At 40.7% G+C, this 15,458-nt stretch overlaps 1 protein-coding gene across 5 annotated transcripts in view; it reads right to left on the reverse strand.

Moving 5' to 3' along the window:
- oxr1a (oxidation resistance 1a) overlaps nucleotides 1-15,458 on the reverse strand; it is a 188,692-nt gene that overhangs the window by 97,354 nt on the left and 75,880 nt on the right. For 4 of the 5 annotated variants that reach the window (XM_007550516.2, XM_007550514.2, XM_016670639.1 and 1 more), the window contains one exon: nucleotides 4,363-4,559. The exons of the other annotated variant lie outside the window; for it this stretch is intronic. In XM_007550516.2, the coding sequence (XP_007550578.1) occupies nucleotides 4,363-4,559 (197 nt within the window). The remainder of the gene's footprint in view (nucleotides 1-4,362; nucleotides 4,560-15,458) is intronic. 5 annotated transcript variants of the gene reach the window in all.

A 15,458-nucleotide genomic window follows, 5' to 3' on the forward strand; every position in this document is an offset into this window, starting at 1 on the left:
TGTCGCATTTTAAAAGGCTGGTGGAAACAGAAAAATTTGAAAACTTCCTCTGTTGGGCTAAAAATATTTTTTTCAATTGCTTTTGGCTTTTCCAAAGAAAAAAGGAGTTAATACAATAAAGGGAAGAGAGTAACACATCTGCCCAGCAAGTTCTGAGATAGCGAATGCTCCCGTCCTCTGATCTGTCCCTTACTACAGGAACAAAATTTGGAAAATTTCAAAGTCTAAACCTTGCTGCATTTTTCTGAAATGTGCACTCCCATCCTAGTTTGCAACCTCATCTTGCTTATTGCAGACATAGTAACGTCAACATCTGATGAAATCTCGCTCTGACTTAGATTTGGAGGTGCTGACTCTTAGGTTATCATACCATGAGAATCTCCTACAGTCCCATGCCTACACATGGGTTCTGTATAAGACCTGAAAAGGCTTAAAATAAAGAACTGTGTGTACATCAGTACCAGCACCAGGCTATCAAACACTTTTCCCAGGTGCTCTTTGGCTGCTGGAGCTTGTAAAATGAGGCCGATTGTGTGGAGATGGTCCATTTAAGGGCCCTCAATAATCAGCCAATGCCGCTATAATGAAGTAAAAAGGTCAGGCGAGGTCAAGGCACTTGGAGGCTGAAATGCTGGGAGTCCGAGGAGACCTGGCATCAAGTGTCACACTTTCTCCAGAACCTTTTCCATCCAGTTCCTTTGGGTCCAGGTTCCCTTCCCTCTCCTCCAGTACCCCAGTTTCTTCATCTTTACCATACCGTCTATCACAGCACAGAGTTTTTCTCTGTGCTCTGTCTTTGATGTCTTTACATCAACTTCCTTCTTTATGTTTGATCTTCTCCTTTCACTTGGCCTGCTTGCTTTATTTCTACCTGAACATCCCCATTATTACCCTTCTCCTCACACCTGCTCTCCTCTGCCTCCTAATCCTTCAAATTCTGATTTTCACAATTTTGCCATTTTTAATTTCTCTCCATCTTCACCCTACAAGACTCTCTTTTCGATTTCCTCATCTTTTTTCTTTCAGCTCCTTTTCCTTCCTTCTTATTTCCAGTTATCTAATTTCTCCTCCACTGTGTCTCATTCACCCTTCGCTTTCAATTTCTTTCCTCTAGTTTACCCTCCAATTAATTCGTCTTGCTTCTATGCCCCTCATTTTTTCCCTAATCTTTTCATTTAATCTCATTGCTTCGTGTTTTATCATCTCAGTTGCCTAGTTTGACTCCTCTTCCCCAGTTGAGCTCTTCCAGCATCGTTTCTCTGTCCTCTCCTTCACCTGAAATCCCCGGTAGTCTCACCCCCCTTCTCTATAGCAACAGGGATGTGGAGTGAATCTTCCAACATAAAACAAGAACTGCTTCGCTCCAACCATGTAAAACTGTCCTTGACTCCTCTTTTTTTTGTCCCGTTGACATTCGGTTAAGCAGCAATTCCTCATCTCGAGTCAAAGGACGCGTGCTTTTAATGGAGGAAGACCCCAACGCCATCAAACGCCGCCTGGGTGGGTGGGGGTCTCATTTGTCAGGTTATTAAGATGTCTTTTGCGACGACGCTGGGTGCCTCTAATGACAGAACTGTTTTAAGCTTTGCAGACAAGCACGGCCACATTATTAGTATCCCATTAGAATAAATTAGCATGATCAGCCCAGTAGGAGCAGCCCAGTCTGGGTTTGACTCCATGAAATGCCACAGGGCTACACTTGCAGCATCCCATCAAGATAGGAACCGGAGAGTTGGGGGAACTCACTAATCAATGTCTCATTACGCGCTGCAGCAGTGTTGATGCCTTATTTCTGCAGTCAGAGTAAAAACGGCCTTGATCCGACCGTTGTTTATCTAGGCCAATTATTAACTCCTGTGACTCATGTGTTCAAGACTCGCACGGTTTGTTGAGTTGCTGCTAAAAGCCCGTAAAAGCACAATAAGTCAAAGTCGCGCTTCATTTACTGGCTGACTTATAGCCACTCTGCATCGTGGCAGTCCAAACAGAGGACTGCTTTTAAAAAGCAGTCCTCTGTTGTTGCTGAACAGCTCACAGATGACAAGAGCCGGCTGAAATATCAGCAGTCAGTCCACCTGGGCAGCCGAGACCTAATCCCCAACTTCCTTTATCGACTATCGCCCACTGAGCTGATACAGACCACCACAGATCAATTCCTGATCCGATCCTGGCTGGCAGGAGACGAGTCGATCCATGATGACTCTCTCTCACACACACACACGCGCATACACAAACACCTTTATGCAACTCCCGAGTCCTCGATGTGGCTGAACTCGCTCGTTAACCCACCCAGACATTGCCCTCTCTTTCTAACGCTGCTGCTCTGATTTAGATGACTAACTGCACAGTCACGAAGTGAAACCCTACTCTGCAGTGAACTCCTACAGAAAATGATCTGAAAGATAAACTGCTTTAGGATGGAGGCGGCCATAGTAGTGCAGTTATTTTTTTTATTTAGTAGCAGGTTGGGGCACGCTGACATCTTTAGGCAAGAGATTCAGCAAAATTAAAATGCCACAATATATCTGGTTGAAATGAAGTTTCTGTAGCAAAGTGCCGTCAGCATGAGACTTTGGTGCACTAAATGCAATCTCAGCAAGTCTTGATGCTCAATTTCGATTTTCTACTGAAATCAGAATTTTTTTGTTGTTTTTTTTTTTGCACAGTCGTTCACACTACAAATTAAATGCGACCGCAATCAGATTTCTGCGTGAATGTTTTGCGACCTCAGGGTGGCCCACATGCGCAGAAGAAGAACATACACGTCAACTGTTCATAAATGTCCAGCACCACTCTGGACTTTGGTGCTTCAGAAAAAGAAAGTGTATTTCACGCTGTTTTGAAGATCTATCAGAAAAATAAAAAGTGACAAAAAACACCCAGAAAATGCATTACTACCATAGGAATGTTGTGACAAGCTAACCATTAGCTCATTATGATGCTAAAGCTGACATCTGCTTTTAATCATAAAGAACTAAGGAAATATTTTACTTTTTACTCCGTTGGTAGAGCTGTTGCCTTGCAGCAAGAAGGTTCTGGGTTCGATTCCCGGCCCGAGGTCTTTCTGCATGGAGTTTGCATGTTCTCCCTGTGGATGGTGGGTTCTCTCTGGGTACTCCGGCTTCTTCCCACAGTCCAAAAACATGACTGCCAGGTTAATTGGTTTCTCTAAATTCTCCCTAGGTATGAGTGTGCATGGTTGCTTCTCCTGTCTGTCTCTGTGTTGCCCTTGGACAGACTGATGACCTGTCCAGGGTGGACCCGAAACGTTCACAGGAGATGGGCACCAGCAGCCCTCCTGACCCTAGTAGGGGTTAGAAAATGGATGGATGAATCTGAACTGCATTTATTCATCTCAAGTTCAAAATACTTTGTTCAAACCTCAACAGGACAATTCTATGCTGACTACAAATTCTTAAAAACAAAGTTTTTGATTTGTGAAATTGCCTATATTTGAGAAAACAAAAACAAGTAATACATATTTTTTATTTATTTCAATGTGAGAGTATCACCTCATCTTGATTTCTTAAAATCCACAATATTGTGCATTATCTTGTCTCTCCCAACTCTCATGAGCTGAAGGTAATGTTCTGCACCTGTTCTTTACACATAGGGGTCAATTTCAATCAGAAAATATCCACTAGGATAGCGGTGCTTTAATTAGAAGCAGCCACCGTCATCAACATGCCCCGTGATGTGGTTGTCATGTCACGCCCTGATGGTCATGTCTGTTCAATCAACTGCCAGTTAAGGGTGTGTTAAAGCATAAAACTACTGAACTGATGCCTGAAATAAGATTAGAGAGAAATCCAAACATGGTGGATCACTTTCAGAACAATGTATTGTGTTCCCTCCTGTCTTACTTCAACCTAAGCAACTTGCTAGCTAAACCATGTCAATTAATGGAACTGGGAAGCATTACACTCCCCAGTTCACCATTAGATTAACTCAGACTCACTTCATCAACCGTGTGAAGTCAATTCCCCAAAGTGCACTCAACTCTCACAGCAGCAACCGACCCTTGAAACCCAGAAACGGAGCCGGAGCAGACAATTAGCCCCCACATTGTCATCGCAGTCGCCAAAAATAGAATTCATACCAGGGGTAAATCTCATCTGGGAACCATAATTAGAGTTTGTTGGCAGAAGATCGATTGGGAGTTGGGAAGCAAAGGCAAGCTAGCCTTAAAAGTGGCATGGTGAGGTTTCAGAGGTACACTAAAGTGTATGCACAGGATTTAAAAAAAGGATCCAGTTTAATGTGTCAAAGTCAAATTAAACTGAAATAGGTTGAAAATTAAATATTTTACATTTTTATCTGCAGAACCAACAGATCAGCCCCAGAGCTCCCCACGTCATTTACCTATGGTGTACCCCCTCTTCAGTTCCACACATCGAGGAGAGCGCAGCTGGGAGTTGGTGGTGTTGTTTTCCTGCACCGCCAGGCCAGTGGTCGCCTTGGCAACAGGTGGCGCAGCCTTGTTGAGGGGCGAGGCTGGCACCAGAGTTGGAGAGAAACCTTGACTGGCAATATCCACCGACTGAGACTTCTGCTTCAGCCTGCAGAGGGGGAAACAAAGCAAAGGAGCAGAACCGGTTACCGACTCCATCAAAGAAAAGAAGAGAGACTGCAGCGCGGAGGCGTCGCTAGCGAGGGAACGTTAGAACGAGGACGGAACAGGTGACCTTCACAGCTGAAGGCCGTGAAGGGAGAATGACTGCATCTGATCTGAAGCGTTTGCATCTGGGATGGTCGGTGTCGACAACGGGCTGTGTTACAGTAATGCAATCATGTGAGGCAATTTTCTAAGTGGCAAAGAAGTGAGGGAAAAGAAATCAATAGGTTAATCACACCCTTGTTGAGGGTGAATTCATTAGCATCACTCGCCTCTCCCCCGCCACCCGGTGTAGAGCTGTCTACTGTACAGAAGGATTAAACAGCAGGGTATGGGAAGAGAGCAGCAGGAGTCAGGTGGGGGTTAGACTTTACTGAAAACAGTGACAAAACTGGAGCCAATTTATTCAGCAGAGATAGCAGCTTCTCTTTCATGCATCAAAAACCATGCTGGTGGCCTCTTTTGAAAAGGCTTAATAAAACCCATCTGTTGACAAACGAACCAGAATGCAGTTGAGAATAAGACGACACGCCCTGATGGTCATGTCTGTTCAATCAATTGCCAGTTAAGGGTGTGTTAAAGCATAAAACTACTGAACTGATGCCTGACTTCAGGTTCCAGATTTTTGCTAAACTAACCCTAAAGAAGGAGATGGGGACAGAGGAGAGAAAAAAGTATAAAGAGAACACAAGTGAACGCCCCAGAAGTCTGTCTCTACGCCTGCAGAAAGAGAGAGAAAAAAAACTAGCAATAGCAACAAAAAACATATATATGCATATGTAACAATAACAATTACAAACTCACTGAAAAGTACATGGTACAGGTTCATTTTAGGAAATATTTTGTGGCAACTCCAGCCAAATTTAGAATGTGAAAAACTCCTGAATCCAAACATGTTTGGACACAAATTGCAACAATAAAGCAGATAGTAACTATGTTTATTTTCACATTCAGAGAAAAAAAAAACACTAGGTAAAAAATACCAATCAAAACATATTACAATCTGCATGTAATTGAACTGAGATATATGGATTAAATCAGAATACTGGATCAGAGAATCTTTAAAATACTCAAACTATAAGTGTCCAGCTTTGTATACAGCTCAGGTATCTATTTGAGTCAGTTGTTACTGTTGTAGGACAATGTTACTTGCTGGGTCAGTGATGATGTATTGAACAACTGTGTTGAAGGTTATTTTGCCTGTTTTTTGTGCTGGTCAGAGTAGAAAATTAGAAAACAGGCCAGTTTGTAGGTTGAACATTTCAGCAGCAGAGGCTTTGGAACAACAGCTTACGTAAAAAACGCATCAAAGACCTACTGACTGAGGTCGAATCAAATCTGTCTCCAACAACAACACCAAGCCTATTAAAAGGCTAACGAGATCTCTGGTTTAAGTTTTACAGATAAAAGTGAGCTAACTAGGCTAATCTGAACAGTTAATCCTGCACTCAGCATCCAGTTGGCCCCTTTACAAACTGGAAGTCTACAAAGGGATCCAGACAAAAACACACCAAAAAAAACTACCTCAACTCCACGGGGGCACACACTCACAGACAGAAAAATAGCCAAAAAAATGGAGAAAAAGTTTAAAAATACACCTAGAAAAAACTTGGAGGAACAGCGTGAAGAATTGCTCCTGAGAACACTATCTGTCTCTAGTGTGGGAAAAGTCCTGAAACAGCATCACACGAGTCCCAGCACTGCGGCTCGTCGCACGCTCCTTCAATCATTCCGGCAAAACTGCTGAAGCGAACAGAATCTTTCTGGCCATTTCACCCGAGCGCCCGTCGCCTCATGGTCCGAGACGACACACGTGGCACTGAGTCTAAGTGCCTAATGAAAACGCATAATCTCCATGGAGACGACGTCCATTACCGCTTGTGTTCCTTCAAAGGTCTGAGGAATCAAAGCAGATGTTCACAGCTGCGTTTTTAGACTAAAGTTGAACAAGTTCAACCAGATAACATAATTCAAGTAGGGCTGATTATACTATTGATTACTCTGATATATTAAATCTGATATATAAAAAAATCTGATATTAAAAAAAAAAAATTGGCCCATTCTACAGATTTTTCTTTTGACCACTTTAGCCTTTTTTATAACATTATAAATACATGTAAAGATGCAAATAAACCAAAAAATCAGTTACTTTTCCTAAACATTTTGTTGCCTATTTGAGGAGTTTTGGCTAAAGCATTAACAGACAAAGGTGTTTTCATTTAAAATCCAAAATGCACATATATTTTGTAAAGTTTTGCCTTTATTCCTGCTCTTAATCTGTTGCTTTTTCAGCAAATGGTCTCCTTTTTTAAGTCTGTATACTCCAATTAGCGATTAATCGATTACCACATTAGTTGACGAGTATTTCAAAAATCGACTAAATTGTTTCAGCCCTGAATTTGAGTTTGTTCATGTTCTTCAGATCTGCTCTGTTTGCATACGTTTGCACCAAGCAAACCTTCCTGGATGTGGCAGAAACTGCTGAGAGAAAGCAGAGAGTTTGTTTGGGCGGCACATAATGAGGCTGGAGAATGAGTGAGAAGCAGAGACCTGCTGCTGTTAGCAGCAACGGAGGACGTAGAGAGCAGGGTGGCGGGGATGCGACGCAGTGTGAAGTCTATCCGCTCTCCCCTGGGAGCTGATACTAATTACCGTCTCATCAACCTAACTTGGTTTAACGGAGCTGCTGCTTGGATTTCAGGGGGCCCAAATCCCAGTCCTAATGTGACGGACCCCCTTTGTTCGGGGTTAGGGTACTTTTTAAAATCTGAGTATATATTGACCTGGTAACCAATTACTACAGTGACTTCCAGCTCCAGAAAACTTTGTTTTGCATCCCACTAAAAAGAAATAAGACATGAAGAATATCATAGTGGACTATTTCACTGATTTTGAAATAAATTCGTTGTCAAAGCTGTGATATTATGTCTGCAGGTAGTCTGTACAGTTTGTACCAGTAAATTGGTACTGCCTATTTAAACATATTTTCTTGACCTCACAAGCCAATCACAGCCTGCATTGTCATAATATATATATTTTTTTATTTTCTCTTTAGAAGTGCTTCAAAACACAAAGTGGCTCTTGAATAAATGGGTGTCTCTTGAACCTTAAAGCCTTGCTTTGAACAAAGCTTGTGCACAGAAGGCCTCCTTTTTACCCAGGTTATTGATTTAGTCTCATCCTTGTCAGATGATCTTTGAAACGCACTAAAAACACCCCCAAACCCTCTGTGCGCAGACACACACACACACACATTTGTGTGGCTATCTTTATGGGGACATCCATTCATTTCTACAGCCTAAACCAGGGGTGGGCAACTCCAGGCCTCGAGGGCCGGTCTCCTGCAACTTTTAGATGTGCCTCAACTTCAACACACCTGAGTCAAATAATGAGGTCGAAGGCAGGACTCTGGAGAACTTGACTGCACTGAGGAAGTGATTCAGCTGTTGGATTCAAGAGTGTTGGACCAGGGAGACATCGAAGAGTTGGAGGACACTGGCCCTCGAGGACCAGGAATCCCCACCCCTGGCCTAAACCTTATTCTAACCCTATAACCCTAACCATTACATACCTAACCCTATCCCTTCTTATTGATCCTGTTAAAAGGACATCCTAACAGATGCAACAGATTTTAACACAATCATGTAATAAGACTCTGTGCTAGCAAGTGTTTGGAAAGCATTAGGCAGCTTCATCACCCTCACAGCAGCGATGAAGGGTTTGGAGATGCTGCAGGTTTGGTGTGTTTTGGAGTGTGAGAAGTGTTCAAGAGGCTTCATTCTGAGCCAGGCGTCTGTGTGTGTCTGTCCTGTAAGCAAAGAGCTCATTCTCCACAAAGTGGGAGGATGAAAAAAGGTAAAAGATAAAAATCTATGAGCAAACTCCCCCAAAGACCACCAGAAGGAGGCCATTTTGCTCTCTGCTCCCCAGTGGCTCTCTGACCTGTGACAGGAGGCTGGCATCGCTAAAATGTGTGATTCTACAGGGATCCACGCAGTTTGGCATAGGATGCAGAAACAATGGGAAATTTGGGGCTACGTGAAAATGCGCTTATCATTCCCCCCACTAAGACGGATTAGAATTAGAGAAAAGGGGAGCTGAGTCTATGTATCGACTTCCTCTGCTTTAAACCCGCTGCAGCAACAGCACAATACTTTTATTGTTGTAGTCCGACTTCTGGCAGCACAAACAACACTGTGAATGCTGCGTGTGTAACTTTTTTAAAGTAAAAGGAGAAAAACCTTTTCAATCACTCTGGCAATAAACTGACAGATTAAAAAACTCCTTTGGAGACATAGCCTGCAAGTTGACGAAGCAAGTTGATTAATTATTGTTTTTGGAACGGGCTTTTTGGCCCTTGGAGGAACACTGGTACGATTAAGTGGCATCATTTTATATACATATATACTCTTACAATTGGCTGAAAGCTGCAAATGTACCACTAGGTGTCACATAATCGTACCAATATTATATGTATAAATAAAAAAAAGTATACATACACACCATACACACACACACACACTATATATATATATATATATATATATATATTTATAAAAGCAAAAGAAAAATCTGTAGTCCTTATTGATCTCCCCAGTTTTCCCACCACCCTGTTTGCTATATATATATATATATATTTATAAAAGCAAAAGAAAAATCTGTAGTCCTTATTGATCTCCCCAGTTTTCCCACCACCCTGTTTGCTTCAAATTGCTTTTTGACCACATTGCAAAGATTTCGGTTTGTGAGGCAGGCAGTCACAACAACAACCAGACAGCCTTGGACTACCTTAAGCCCAACAATAATGAGTCGGGCCCGCTTGGGCAACAGGGACACCAGCGCTTGTAGAGGAGGAGGAGAGGGGCCGGCAGCGACCTGTGGCCGTGCATGTTAATGAGGACTTCTGCTGCGTCCGGAAGCATTAATGAAATCCGGCATGAATGTGCCGCTCTCCGCTCCTCTGTCGGACCACTTCTCATAATGATGCACAGAGCCGTCCGCCGCATCACGCTCGTCGGCCCTCGCTAAATGCCACGGTGGCAATCTGTGTCAAAGGGTGGATGTGGCGGATTTGACCAATGAGGCTTTAAAGCCGGGCTGTCCATGTAAATAAAGCGGTGACCGCGACAACAGAAGGCCAAACGCCCTGTTTGGTGGAGATAAAAGAAAATGCCAAGAGAGAAAAAAAAACAACAACAAAAAAAAGATATTCTGCAGATTATTAATAACTATAACCTGAAAGCGGGCGTCACTGACTAATTTATATAAGGAAGCCTTTCATCTCTTTCACTGGTTGTATATGTTACAGAGAAATGAGGCCCACCGTTTTCCTGGCCAAGTGGGTGGTCCAATTTGCACTCCCTCTCTAAACTAATTGTCCGACTCCATGTAATCCCTACTCTTTTTTTTCATTTTTCAAATTGTCTCACTTTCTTTAGCCCGTGGCAAAGGCAGGCAGAGGGCAACGTCAGAAGTACTTGGGAGAATAAAAAGCAGAGGAGCTGTCCAGCTGTGAGCGATTCAGTCAGAGCTGTTAAAGTCGCGAGGAGGTGAGATCCCCTGCCAAGATGAGACAGGGTGCAAGTAAAAATAACTCTGAAGGAGCTGAGGGCTAATCAGGATCTGTCATTGTGTATGTATATGGCAAATAGAACACACTGCCAACACTCATATGTTTTAGATTATGATTACAGATAAAGGAAAAGTAAAGAATACATTGAACAGATTCACTGATGTTTGTCAGGCTCTTAACAGTTTTAGTAGATTTTGATTAGGTTTCAAAAGTATAAGTCATTCTAATTTCTGCATACATGTATAACTGGAGTCTCTTAACAATGTGTTAAAAATGAAAATGAAACAATTTCTCAAAAACAGAACCAAGTCACAAGGAATCACTCTCGAACTCTTTCAATCACTGAAAAATCGGCCATGTAACAAAACTGAAAATTGCTATATATGTCATTTTATTTCATCACAAGGCAGATTACAGATCACAGAATTAAATTTTCTTCTCTTTTCCACATGTGTAAATTTAATGTTTTACTTTATGACAAGATAATTGTTTTCCACAATATTTTTCTCAAAATAACTATTTTCATATTTCAGAAGAAAAACTGTATTCATTGTTGCATTAGACCAGACCAAAGACATTTCTATCTTTTTAGATGGGAAAAATTTAAGTAAAAAAGTAAAACGTAAAGTATTTTTCTTGTTCCTTCAAAGACCGCCAGTTGCTAACTCATGTTGTTTATAATTAGCATGAGGATCAAAAATGTTTCTGAAATATATTAAGAGTTTGTTGTAAAAATCTAAAGGTGCTTCATTGTTACTTTATACATTCATTCATTCATTATCTTGGTAAATTTGCCGTAGCTCCTGCTGGCAGTGTTGGCTCCTGAAAATGGTTTTAGTTCCTGCTAAAATATCTGTTTTGTTTTCTTAATGTTCAATAAGTTCACAAAATATTTTTAAAAACAATCTTAAAAATAATGCTTGAATTGTAAAAGCTAATGTAGGATTAACTGGGTTAGCTAACTGTATTAGATAGCTGCAGCTCAAGTGATAGTAAGCTAGTATTTGTTCATTAACGCAGTTGGGTGGTCGTGAATGCTAATCATTTCTGATCATGAAGAGTAATAGTCGTATATTAGGCCACCGCTGTACTTACAGAAGCCATTTTTCTTTCGTTCAATATCTGAGACACATCAAAGTCTGAAAACAATACATTCTCTCCTGCTCTGAAATCCTAGCATCGGCTACGCAAAAGCACAACAGTGTTGACGTGAAAATTGCTTTCTAAAATGACTGGAAGGCTAATATCCCCCCCCACCACCAGCCACCTGCTGTCAAACATTGTTCTAGGGAAAATAAAAAAAAAACTAAGTGCTACTGAGTGTAATCCGGTTGGCACTCCTTGAAGTCTTCTCCAACAGAAACATCATTGTCACAGAGACATCGCTTTATTTGATGGATTGGTTATAGATTGCTTCTTTCCACTCTGGCCTCACAGTAAATTGAAAAAATCTCCAAACGTGAATTTTCTTCAAGGAGACGTGCTCATGCTGCGCCGTAGTTGACAGCCAGCACTTTGTCCTAATGCATTTCAGCTGAGGGTTCCCACACGTTTTTTAGCACCTGCTGGATGTTTATACATTTTGTCAGAAGGATGGGATTTTGCCATCCATTTACCACCTGCATCACCATTGATGTCTTTCCCCCCCCCTTTTCAGCTAAAAAAGGCAGGATTTTGCCTTTCATTTCAGTGTTGAGGACAAGTAAAAAAAAATAAAAAATACAGACTCAAAAGAAAATGTGGTACATTAGGGACAGACATTTATCATACCGTTCATCATTTATCGTGATAAATCCTGTATAATGACAAGATTTTGAGTTATTGTCAAAATGCTTGTATTGTTAGAATTGTTATTTCTGCTATTTTGTTTGTTCAATATAGGTCAATTGATATTTATTGATACAAGTAATAAATATGCATGCATGTTTGAGAAATGCATGATTTCTCAAACATGCATGACAGAATCAAGGTAAGAATCCAGACAAAGAACTCCATTCTTTGTTCACTGAACAAAGAATGGAGAAAATAGTAAAATAATCCTGACAATACGGATAGTTTTGGGAGGATTTAAACATCATAAATTTTAATTAATTGTCAAAACATCAGAATTATTATTATACATTTTTTACAATAAATTATAAACAATGCAATAATTGCTCACCCATAGGTAATAGGGAAAACTGGTTGGTAATTATAAGAAGTGATTAATTATATATATTTTCCATTTATTAATGACAAAGTTATTCATCATAAGTGTAAAGGTAATCCTGTTTTGAAGTCAGTTTGGACATTTTCATCCAGCTCCTAACAGAGCAAACAGAAGCAGACAAAATGTCCCAGCAGCCAGCCAACCCTGGAACTCCATCCAATGATTTCTCTGTCACTTAGCAGCATCTGTCACCAGTATCAAACATCTCCATTTAGATAAAAAAAAAACAGCCCATAAATCAACATTTCAGCCTGAGGACACACAGCTGGTGGAAAAACTGATTTCTCCAAAGTATATTTATATCACTGTGAAACACCCCTCAGCTCCAGCCTTTCACTGAGGATTTTGCTGACACAAAGCTGATTTGGAACAAGAAAAAAGATGAATGGAAGGAAGAGAAAATATCAGTGGCTTATTATGACTGAAGGAGATGTTTTTCCTGCTGCGCATTTTGCCCCTTCTGTGTATAACTAAATGCAGGGAAACACACTCTGTCAGACTTCAGTCACACACAGCCTTCAAGTGTTGCAGTCAGTCTACGGTCTTCCTCCTGATCTGATTGGCAGAGCACCGACGATAAACGGACAACGATTGGTCAGCGTACATGCTGATTAGAACATGACACCACTTTGTCTTGTCACAGTGCAGAAATTAGCGACAGTAACTCTTAGCATGCACAATCTATCAGATCATTACAACTGGAGAGGGAGGACAGACTGTAGGAGTGATGAAATAATCTGTTCTAGCGCTGGCTCAGGATACAGACTAATAACTGGCATGTGCTCCCAGAAATCAACAGGAGAGTGAAATCAGACCTTTTTTTTTTTGCTATCCTTGGTAATCAGCCTCCAGGAAACTACATTTTCCCAGTCAGTGAATGCAGCGTAACGCCACCAGATCACACCCAACCACAACATTCTTTGTCAAAACCTGCATTCCCATTACAAATCTGCGCATTTTTTTTTTTTTTTTTGATATTCTGCTAATGTAGAAAAAAAAATGTATTTCACAATTGTGGTGTTTTCATTAAAGGGGGAGAATTATGTGATTTCCAGGAACATAGTGTCATTTTATAGCACAATCAATTACCTCCAGTCGTCATAAAAATATGAGGTCAAACATAAGAAATTTGACTTCGCAACTGAAATTGCGCTTCTGTCTCTTTAAGAAACTCCCCCAAAATGTTTTACACAGCTGAATGGTTTCCACAGGAGATTCAAAGATTTCTCAAACATGCATGAAAGAATCAAGGTAACTAAACAATCCAGAGATGATTTGGATGAAGGAATAACATTATAACACGATGCAAAGCTTTTGTTGAGCTTTGCATCACTAGCCCCTTTAAATAAGAAATGCTGTAAAAATCACATGTGAATAACATTTAATTCAAGATTTGTTACTGATATTTGTTAAATTTTTATACAACATCTTAGTCGAGGTGTTTTGTTATTCCAAATCAATCTATTAAAAGAAGCAACTGAAACGGATATAAAAAGTTTGGCCAATTTAATCATGTTTATACGGCCAATCATCGATATGGCCTTTATCACCTAATTATTTTGAGAAATTGTCTGGTCTTTAATGAACAGGGAGAGGTTTTATAGTTTATATTCACCTCGGCAGATGAATGTTTGGGATAGTTTATTAGAAGAGCAGGGACCAGAGTGGGCAGAGAGTTCATTGATTCATGGTGCTCTGCTGTGATGGAAGCTCCATTAAGAAGGAAAGAAACCCCCATTAGAAAAAGTTCACAGAATCATCTTAATCCCTCTTTTCACTTTCAACAAGACTGTTGGTGAAACAAGCCTCCAACCTGACCCCAGAGCAGAGGTGGTGATGAAACCGGGATCGTTTCTTTAAGCACGGACCTTTGACTGGCTGCCCAGATTAATTAGCAAAAAAAGAAAAAAGAAAAAAAGTGCGAGACGCCAGCTATCTCATTTATACTGTGTCCTTGGGATAACACAGAGCGGCCCTGCTGTCTCACTGTGGACATATTCAGACTCTGAACATGAAGGACACGACGTGTCGCCACCGGCAACATGGCACTGATCTGATTTAATTGTTTAATTATTTTTAACAAGCAGTGCAAAATATGTAGCACTGGCTTTAACTTAAGTATTTTAAGTTATAAAAAGGTTTTATCTGACCCAGGACCGCCACTGAAACTACTTTATATGCATATTTAATATGACGGTCAACAGATGTTAGCAGTATTTAGAAGACGTCCGCCTATTGATGGTTCTTTACTCAAACTTTCTGGAATTCAACTCCAAATGATTGGCAGAAAATCCAAGTATTCGCAGATTTTTTTCATAGAACATTTCTAAAATATTTGAAAGAAAATGCATCAGAGGAAGCTGAAATGCTACTTGACATGCTATTCAAGAGCACCTTTCATTTTCCTTGGCCCTGATTGGCTGTACCCCCAAGACGGTTTGTACGTATTAATGTACATTAAGCTATATGTCGTATTTTAAGATAAGTAGTTGTAAGCGGGCTGCACAGTTGGTAGAGCTGTTGCCTTGCAGCAAGAAGGTTCTGGGTTTGATTCCCGGCCCCAGACTTTAATGTATTTTAATTGCAGTGCACATCATTCGACAATTTTCCATTGGATCGGATGGGAACGGCTACGTATGCGGCGTTTTGGGGACATTGTAGTTGACGACTTTACAGAAGAGCTATAGACTCAACGTTTTGAAATAACTTTTTGTGAACAGCGTGATGCTGTGAGAGCTCTGGGGAGCGAGCGATACATCGTCAGAAAAAAATCCCCAAAACAAATTATCATCCTCCTACCACTTCGTTTCATCTTCTTTGTCGTTTTTGTCAGTAGTAACATTCTGACTCTGATCTTCTGACTTGTGTCATACGGAAAAAGTGTTTCCATCTATTTCAAAATGGCCAAAAATCCACCTCATACTAGCGCAAAATTTTTTTTTATCAATGTTTGAGATCAAAAACTTGAGTCCTTTTAAAATCGTCATTTCCATTAAGCAGATTTATTTTTGGAATTTCAATTTGCACAATTTTATGGTAAATGGAATTACAGCTGGTGCTGA

Source organism: Poecilia formosa, unplaced genomic scaffold (genome assembly GCF_000485575.1).
Source record: "Poecilia formosa unplaced genomic scaffold, Poecilia_formosa-5.1.2 Scaffold36, whole genome shotgun sequence".
NCBI classification, from domain to species: domain Eukaryota; kingdom Metazoa; phylum Chordata; class Actinopteri; order Cyprinodontiformes; family Poeciliidae; genus Poecilia; species Poecilia formosa.